The sequence below is a fragment of the Homarus americanus genome, unplaced genomic scaffold (genome assembly GCF_018991925.1).
Source record: "Homarus americanus isolate GMGI-L3 unplaced genomic scaffold, GMGI_Hamer_2.0 scaffold54679, whole genome shotgun sequence".
In the NCBI taxonomy this organism is placed as follows: Eukaryota; Metazoa; Arthropoda; class Malacostraca; order Decapoda; family Nephropidae; genus Homarus; species Homarus americanus.
In genome coordinates this window covers 2,013,961-2,023,960 of record NW_024722701.1, presented here as the reverse complement: position 1 = coordinate 2,023,960, position 10,000 = coordinate 2,013,961, and the positions used below count along the sequence as shown (strand labels likewise).

General features: G+C 45.9%; 1 protein-coding gene across 1 annotated transcript in view; it reads left to right on the top strand.

Moving 5' to 3' along the window:
* Positions 1–6,960: 6,960 nt before the first annotated feature.
* LOC121863102 (paired box protein Pax-6-like) overlaps positions 6,961–10,000 on the top strand; it is a 47,520-nt gene continuing 44,480 nt past the window's right edge. Inside the window, 1 exon segment of the mRNA XM_042361601.1 lies at positions 6,961–7,057. Coding sequence (XP_042217535.1) covers positions 6,961–7,057 — 97 coding nt within the window.

The following is a 10,000-nucleotide window of genomic DNA, read 5'->3' as shown; positions in this document are numbered from 1 at the left end:
ATCACACTACCACCATCACACACTACCACCATCACACACTACCACCATCACACACTACCACCATCACACACTACCATCACACTCCACCATCACACACTACCACCATCACACACTACCACCATCACACACTACCATCACACTACCACCATCACACTACCACCATCACACACTACCACCATCACACACTACCACCATCACACACTACCACCATCACACACACTACCACCATCACACACTACCCACCATCACACACTACCACCATCACACACCACCACCATCACACACTACCACCATCACCACCACCATCACACACTACCACCATCACACACTATCACCCATCACACACTACCACCATCACACACACTACCACATCACACACTACCACCATCACACACTACCACCATCACACACTACCACCATCACACACTACTACCATCACACCACCACCATCACACACTACCACCATCACACACTACCACCATCACACACCACCATCACACACTACCACCATCACACACCACCACCATCACCACCACTATCACACACTACCACCATCACACACTACCACCATCACCACCACCATCACACACTACCACCATCACACACTACCACCATCACACACTACCACCATCACACACTACCACCTTCACCACCACCACCATCACACACTACCACCTTCACCACCACCATCACACACTACCACCATCACACACTACCACCATCACACACTACCACCATCACACATACCACCATCACACACTACCACCTTCACACACTCCACCACCTTCACCACCACCACCATCACCACCACCATCACCCACCACCATCACACACTACCACCGTCACCACCACCATCACACACTACCACCATCACACACTACCACCCATACACACTACCACCATCACACTACCACCATCACACACTACCACCTTCACCACCACCACCATCACCACCACCATCACACACTACCACCACACACTACCACCACCATCACCACCACCACTCACACACTACCACCATCACACACTACCACCATCACACACTACCACCATCACACACTACCACCATCACACACTACCACCTTCCCACCCCCACCATACACACTACCACCTTCACCACCACCATCACACACTACCACCATCACACACTACCACCATCACACACTACCACCATCACACACTACCACCATCACCACCATCACACACTACCGCCATCACACACTGCCACCATCACTACCACCATCACACACTACCACCATCACACACTACCACCATCCACACACACTACCACCATCACACACTACCACCATCACACACTACCACCATCACACACTACCACCATCACACTATCACCATCACACACACCATCACCATCACACACTACCACCATCACCACCACCATCACACACTACCACCATCACACACTACACCATCACACACTACCACCATCACACACTACCACCATCACACACTACCACCATCACACACTCCACCATCACACACTACCACCATCACACTACCACCATCACACTACCACCATCACACTACCACCATCACACTACTACCATCACACACTACCACCATCACACTACCACCATCACACACTGCCACCATCACACACACTACCACCATCACACTACCACCATCACACACCACCACCATCACACACTACCACCATCACCACCACCATCACACACTACCACCATCACACACTATCACCATCACACACTACCACCATCACACACACTACCACCATCACACACTACCACCATCACACACCACCATCACACACTACCACCATCACACACTACTACCATCACACACCACCACCATCACACACTACCACCATCACACACTACCACCATCACACACTACCACCACCATCACACACTACCACCATCACACCACCACCATCACCACCACTATCAAACACTACCACCATCACTACCACCATCACACACTACTACCATCACACACTACCACCATCACACAATACCACATCACACTATCACCATCACACCACCACCATCACACTACCACCATCACACACTACCACCATCACACACTACCACCATCACCACCACCATCACACACTACCATTACCACACACACCACCATCACACACACCACCACCATCACACACTACCACCATCACACACACCCATCACACACTACCACCATCACACTACCACCATCACCACCACCATCACACACTACTACCATCACACACCACCACCATCACACACTACCACCATCACACTACCACCATCACACACCACCACCATCACACATACCACCATCACCACCACCATCACACACTACCACCATCACACACTACCACCATCACACACTACCACCATCACACACTACCACCATCACACTACCACCATCACACACTACCACCATCACACACTGCCACCATCACACACTGCCACCATCACACACTACCACCATCACACACTACCACCATCACCACCTACCACCATCACACACTACCACCATCACACACTACCACCATCACACCCCACCATCACACACTACCACCATCACACACTGCCACCATCACACACTGCCACCATCACACTACCACCATCACACACTACCACCATCACACACTACCACCATCACACACTACCACCATCACACACTACCACCATCACACACTACCACCATACCACCACCACCATCACTATAACCAGATAGCCGCACTAAGAGGGTGTCCATTAAAGGAAGGTCGGTGGCCTTCACTAAAAGACCAGAGGGTCCTTATATCAGGTGTCACTGTAATGAGGTCAACTGATATTATTTTAACTCAGGTAACTGTTATTGTGGAGCTTACCTGGTGTTTCGGGGGGTGAGGGGTTGAGAATGAGGGAGGAGAAGGAGATGGGTGGAAATACTGGAGGGGAAGAAAGGGTGGAGAGGGAAGGAGATAAAGGGAGGAGAATAGGGAGTGAGGAGGAGAGTAAGAGTGATGGAGGAAAAACAGGGAGGGAGAATAGGGAGGTGGAGGGAAGGAAGTAGGGAGTGATGGAGGAAAATAGGGAGATAAAAGGGAGGGAGAATAGGGGTGAGGGAGGAAAGTAGGGAGATAAGGGAGGGAGCATAGGGAGTGATGGAGGGAGAAATGAGGAGATAAAGTGAGGGAGAATGGGGAGAAGGACACTAAATTGACGTAATTTTCACCTTTGGTTCTTAAACGGTTCTTAGGGCGCTGTTTTTATATACCTAATTGGGACTCACTTATTGACCCTCACCTGAGAGAGAGAGAGAGAGGGATGGGTGGTGGGGGAGCCCTTTCAGATCAGTGAGAGGAGAGAACCTATTTTTGAACCGTGTCTGTTCTTAAAAGGGAAATGGGGCCACGGTCTCTTATATTCGTAATTGGGAAAAGTTGACTTGATTCTTCAGGGGGGGGAGAGGGAGGGAGAGGGAAGGAGAGAGATTAAGTAAGGAATAAGGAAGGAAGGAACGATAGAAGGAACGAAGGAACCTTTAACGAATGGGAACACCGTGGTTAGGTTATGTCTTTCTTGGTCTGGAACTTGAATGACGTCACTTACCTGAGTTGATGACGTCACATATCTGTCTTAAAACCTACCTGAGTTGATGACGTCACACAGCTGTCTTAAAACCTACCTGAGTTGATGACGTCACACAGCTGTCTTAAAACCTACCTGAGTTGATGACGTCACACAGCTGTCTTAAACCCTACCTGAGTTTATTCATGACATCATAAGCCTATTTTTAGACAATAAATATTCAATAAATTCCAATAAATCCCATAAGCGAATAAATCAGAATAAATCACTTAGAATAAATTACAATAAATAACGAATACATTACAATAAATCACATAAATTTATTCCTATATAAAGATAGACTGAAATAAATTCCTCTCAACCACGTAAAATAAATCTAGCGTTTCTATTTTTTTTTCCTCCGTGTAAGATCTTTTTTTTTTTCAAAGTCGGTTTCGAAATTTGGATCTTCAAGTCGGGTATTGTTCGGGTGTGGTCGGCTGACACCTCCCCACCTAAGGCGTCAAATTCTGTCTGTCTGTCTGTCTGTCTGTCTGTCTGTCTGTCTGTCTGTCTGCGTCTGTCCCTCTCTCTCTCTCTCTCTCTCTCTCTCTCTGGTGGTAGAAGAAAGGAAAGAAGAGAGAGAGAGAGAGAGCCTAACACTCGTTCATGTGATTACTGCTACCGAGGGAGGAGGAGGAGGAGGGGTAGGGGAGGGGGTAGGAGGAAGGGCGATACACGAGGGAAAGATCGGTGGGGATGAGGGGAGAGGGAGGGAGGGTGGGGGAGAAGGGAGGGAGGTGAGAGAGGAGAGAGGAAGTCAGTTGTAAGAGGAATGAGGGGAGGGTGAGGGGAGAGGAGAGGGAGGGAGAGGTAAAGACGTTGCAAGAGGGGAAAGAGATTAAAGGAAGAGATGGGGAAGAGGAAGGAAGTGAGGGTGATGCAAGAAAGTGGGAGGGAGGGAGGAGGAGGAGAAGGAGGGTACAGAGAAGGAGGGAGGGAGAGAAGGAGGGTGAGTGGTGAGGGAGTGAGGGTGGTGGTGAGGTGAGGAGGTGGGTGGGTGAGGAGTGAGGGTGGGTGGTGAGTGAGGTGGGTGGTGAGGGAATGAGGTGGATGGTGAGGAATGAGGGTGAGTGGTGAAGGTGAGGGTGATGGTGAGAAGTGGTGGATGGTGAGGGAGGGTGGTGAGTGAGTGAGTGAGTGGTAGAGTGAGTGGATGGTGGAATGAGGGTGATGGTGAGGAGTGAAGGTGGGTGGTGAGGAATGAGGGTGGGTGGTGAGGAGTGAGGTGGGTGGTGAGGAATAAGGGTGGGTGGTGAGGGAATGAGGGTGGGTGGTGAGGTGAGGTGGGTGGTGAGGGTGGATGGTGTGATAAATAAGGTACTCACAAAAATTCACACAAATCAGCTGATATTTGTAAACAGAGAAGCGTGAGTGTTTGTTTACATTCATCAGCTGTTTTGACGTCATCAGTTCCACCACCACCACCACCACCACCACCCAGATAGAACCTTCTTGCCCTGGAGCCTTGACTTCCATTACCAAACACTATATATATTTTGTTTGAGTTAATTCCTGAACGTGGGAATAAAGTAGATTTGTGGAACGTTTATCATCGTAACTATGTTGTCAATCCGGATGTCACGGCCTCACAAATTTATTAATTGAAACGAAATTTTATCTCATAATTCTTTCGCGTTGATGGTGGGTAAAATCGATTAGTTTTTAATATGTGATGACATTTCTATAACTATGGTCAGCAGCCAATCAGATATGAGGAGTTGGGGGGAGAAAAAGGGTATTAGCCTGTTAACCCCCTCCACACACACACACACACACACACACACACACACACACACTCACTCACTCACTCCTCACTACTAAATGGACTTGCATTCAATAGGTCTTTATAGTATTTGGGATTATGAGTTGACCTTTTCTATCTCGTTGAGGTCACGTAGAACAGGTGGTCAGGTCATGAAAGGTCAAGGTAGGTGTGTTGTGATGTAGGATAGTTTGGTTATGGTGGTTGTCGGCTGTTAATATGTTGTTGTTGTTGTTGTTGTTGTTGTTGTTGTTGTTGTTGTTGTTGTTGTTGTTGTTGTTGTTGTTGTGGTGTTGTTGTTGTTGTTGTTGTTGTTGTTGTTGTTGTTGTTGTTGTTGTTGTTGTTGTTGTTGTTGTTGTTGTTGTTGTTGTTGTTGTTGTTGTTGTTGTTGTGGTGTTATTGTGTGTTGTTGTTGTTGTTGTTGTTGTTGTTGTTGTTAGTGGTGTGTGTTGTTGTTGTTTATTTGTTGTTGTTATTTGTTATTTGTTGTTGTTGTTGTTATTTGTTGTTGTTGTTGTTGTGGTGTTAATGTATTGTTGTTGTTGTTGTTGTTGTTGTTGTTGTTGTTGTTGTTGTTGTTGTTGTTGTGTTGGTAGTGTTGTTGTGTTGTTGTTGTTGTTGTTATTTGTTTTTGTTGTTGTTGTTGTTGTTTGTTGTTGTTGTTATTGTTGTGTTGTGTTGTTTGTTGTTGTTGTTGTTGTTGTTGTTTGTTGTTGTTGTTGTTATTTTTTGTTTGTTGTTTTTGTTGTGTGGTGTTTATTTTTGTTGTTGTTGTTGTTGTTTTTGTTGTTGTTGGTGGTGTTATTGTTGTGTTGTTGTTGTTGTTGTTGTTTTTGTTGTTGTTGTTGTTAGTTGTTGTTATTTGTGGTATTGTTGTTGTTGTTTTTGTTTTTGTTGTTTTTGTTGTTGTTGTTGGTGTATTGTGTTATTTTTTTTGTTGTTGTTGTTGTTGTTGTTGTTTTTGTTGTTGTTGTTAGTTTGTTTTTGTTGTTGTTGTTGTTGTTGTTGTTGTTTTTATTTGTTGTTGTTGTTTGTTTATTTATTTGTGTTGTTTTTGTTGTTGTTCTTCTTCTTTTTCTTATTTTTCTTCTTCTTTTCTTCTTTCTCAACCTCCTCCTCCTCCTCCTCCTCCTCCTCCTCCTCCTGGCTTAAGATGGCCACCTCCTCATCCCTCCTCCATCTTCTTTCTCCTCCATCCTCCACCTCCCATACCTCCTTCTCCCTCCCTCTCTCTTCCCCCACCTCGTTTATCTCTCTCCTCCACCTCTCCCCACCCCTCTCCATACCCTCCACCCTTTCATCTTCCCACCTCCTCCTCCATTTCTCCCCTCACCCCTTTATCTCTCTCCTCACCAACGCCATCCTTCACAACACCCCACCCTTCCATCCCATCCCCATGCCTCCCACCCTCCTCTCCCCCTCCTCACCCCCTCCATGTACCCCCCCTCTCCCCCCCATCTTGTGCTTTTTCCTCCAAGTGAGGGAAAACTTGGCCTCGTAGTTATCATTAAGTTGGATTTGACGCGGCTACAAGTCACTCCCTTAGCTGTTGGGGAGGTAGTTGGAGGTTGTTGGAGGCTGTAGTTGGTGTGTGGAGGTTATTGGAGGTTGCTATGGAGGCTGTAGAGGTTGTTGGAGGTTGTTGGAGTTTTTTGGAGGTTGTGGATGTTGCTGTGGAGGTTACTGTGGAGGTTTTTGGAGGTTGTGGAGGTATGGAGGTTGTCGTGGAGGCTGTGGAGGTTACTGGAGGTCGTTGGAGGTTGCTGTGGAGGTTGTTCGAGACTGTGGTAGGAAATAGTATAGTTTAACACGCTTGGAGACGCCAATACCATGAGAATTGTTTACTGTTGACGATCAGCCACTATTGTTGGAGAGAATGTTGGAGATGGTGGTGAAGGTGATGGTGGAGTGGTGGTAGTGGTGGATTGGTGGTGGTGGTGATGGTGGATTGGTGGTGGTGGTGGTGGTGGAGGTGGTGGTGATGGAGTGGTGGTGTGGTGGTGGTGAGTGGTGGTAGTGGTGGGAGTGGTGGTGGTGGTGGTGGTGGAGTGGTGGTAGTGGTGGAGTGGTGGTGGTGGTGATGGTGGAGTGGTGGTGGTAGTGGTGGATTGGTGGTGGTGGTAGTGGTGGATTGGTGGTGGTGGTGATGGTGGAGTGGTGGTGGTGGTGGTGGTGGAGTGGTGGTGATGGAGTGGTGGTGGTGGGTGGTGGAGTGGTGGTAGGGTGGAGTGGTGGAGTGGTGGTGGTGGAGTGGTGGTGGTAGTGGTGGAGTGGTGGTGGTGGTGGTGGAGTGGTGGTAGTGGTGGAGTGGTGGTGGTGGTGATGATGGAGTGGTGATGGTGGTGGTGTGGTGATGGTGGTGGTATGGTGATGGTATGGTGATGATTTTGTCTCAGAAAAGGTTAAATGAGAAACAAAAGAAGATAGAGAGAGAAAGAAGGAAGGCATAGAATGAAGGGGAGGAAAGAAGGAAGGAAGGAAGGAAGGAAGGAAGGAAGACCTAAGAAGAATGAAACATGAAGGACTTTAAAATGTGCTGGACCAGGTGAAGGAAGAGAAGGAAGAGGAAGTAGGAGGAGAGGAGGAGGAAGAGCACGAGGAAGAGGAGAAACATGGAAAAGACGGGAAAGGGGAGGACATGAGAAAGAAGAGGAGAAGGAGGAGGAGAAGAAGAAGGAGGAGGGGAGAAGGAGGTGGGGGAGAAGCACATACAGTACAAGAAGAAGGAGGGGGAGAGGGAACGGAGGAGGTGGAGGAGGAAGCAAAGGAGGTATAGAAGAAGGAGGAGGAGTAGAAGGAGGAAAAGAAGAAGGAAGAGGAGGAGGAGTTGAAGAAACACATGAGGTACAAAGAGACAGAAAGGAGGAGAAGGAGAGGTCACTGAGGAGGAGGAGGAAGCAGAAGAGGAGGAGGAGGAGGAGGAGGCGACGGAGGAGGAGGGGCGTGGGGTGTCAGGTAAGCTCTGGCCAGCGTGTGCTTCGAACTGACAGTCTCATTTAGGGAAGTGAGCGAAACCGCGCCACCTGCCGGATAATCAACACAATATACGTACAGTGTGGCCCCTTCCCCTCTCTCTCTCGCTCACAAGTCCAGTTTTAACGCACCTTTTATTAATTTATCATCTAATTACCCATCTGAAATAACTACAAGAGAGAAGACCTTTTATAAGTAAATATTAATAAACGTATGATTTGGTTAGGGACTTGGAATCGATTGGGTTTTGTTTTGGTGTGGTAGTCATTTGTTTTTATATAAGTAAATAGTTATAAACGAAATGATTGTAAGACTTTTTAGTGATCGTCTTTTGTTCTTTTAAGTAAATTATCATAAACGAAATAATAGTAAGAGTTTTCCATGTTCGTCTTTTGTTTTTCTAATCGTTTTGTTTATTAAAAAAAATCAGGGTTAAGGATTCTGGTTGATGACGTGTTAATACTATTTAGGGAAGAAACAAAAGAGGTTTAATTTGTTTAAACACTTTTTCTTGACAATAACTCCATTTGGATAGTTTTCATTTGTTTTTATTCTTCTCTTTTATCCGTTTATTGCGATATTATTGGTAGGGGAGATGTGGTAAGTGGTTAGACCTCTCTCACCTGACACAGAGGGAGGGAGGGGAAGGGAGGGAGGGGGGGTTTCCAGCCCAGGTAAAACAGCTTGGTCGTTCCTCCATCTTCAGTGGCCACCGCTTCCCCCTCCCTCCTCCTCCCCACTCTCTCCCACTTCCTCCTCCTCCCCACTCTCTCCTCCTTCTCCTCCCCAACACAGGCTTGTAGTAGAATATATTACAATTGTCAATATGATTCATCAATAGTCACCCTAACATTTACAACACCTAACAAAACCTAACCAAACCTATCAAACCTAACCTAATCAGCATAAAAGTGGTTAACTTTAGGTAAAATAAGCTGGGGTGGAGATTCTTCAGTGATGATTTTGTGACCTAATTTTATACACTTTTCCCAATGTGTAGTGAAGGTAACAAACTGTATACCTCATCGAGCTTCAAAGACTTACCTGTTCAATTAACCCCTGAATTATCACACACACAAATTATCACGACTAAATTTCTTCCAATCGATAATTAAGTTTTAAATATATATTCTGATTTATTTTATTGATCCTCGACACACAGGTAGACTTGTAAGTAATCAGGTGAAATGCTTGTAAATCACGTTTATTTCTCTGTAAATGCTTGTAAATCACGTTTATTTCGCTGTAAATGCTTGTAAATCACGTTTATTTCGCTGTAAATACTTGTAAATCACGTTTATTTGGCTGTAAAGGCTTGTAAATCACGTTTATTTCGCTGTAAATACTTGTAAATCACTTTTATTTGGCTGTAAAGGCTTGTAAATCACGTTTCTTTCGCTGTAAATACTTGTAAATCACGTTTATTTGGCTGTAAATGCTTGTAAATCACGTTTATTTCTCTGTAAATACTTATAAACACCTTTCTCTTAGCAGTAAAACACTCGTAAACAAATCATTATTACCCTCAAAGCATCAACAAACACAAACCAGTAAATGAGATGTGTAAATTAGTTTTGTAAATATATACATAACTCAATTTTAAACCTGACGGCGAAAATGCAATCAAGTAAATTCAACACTTTTAAGACACTAACGTAAACATCGAGTGGGTCAATATTA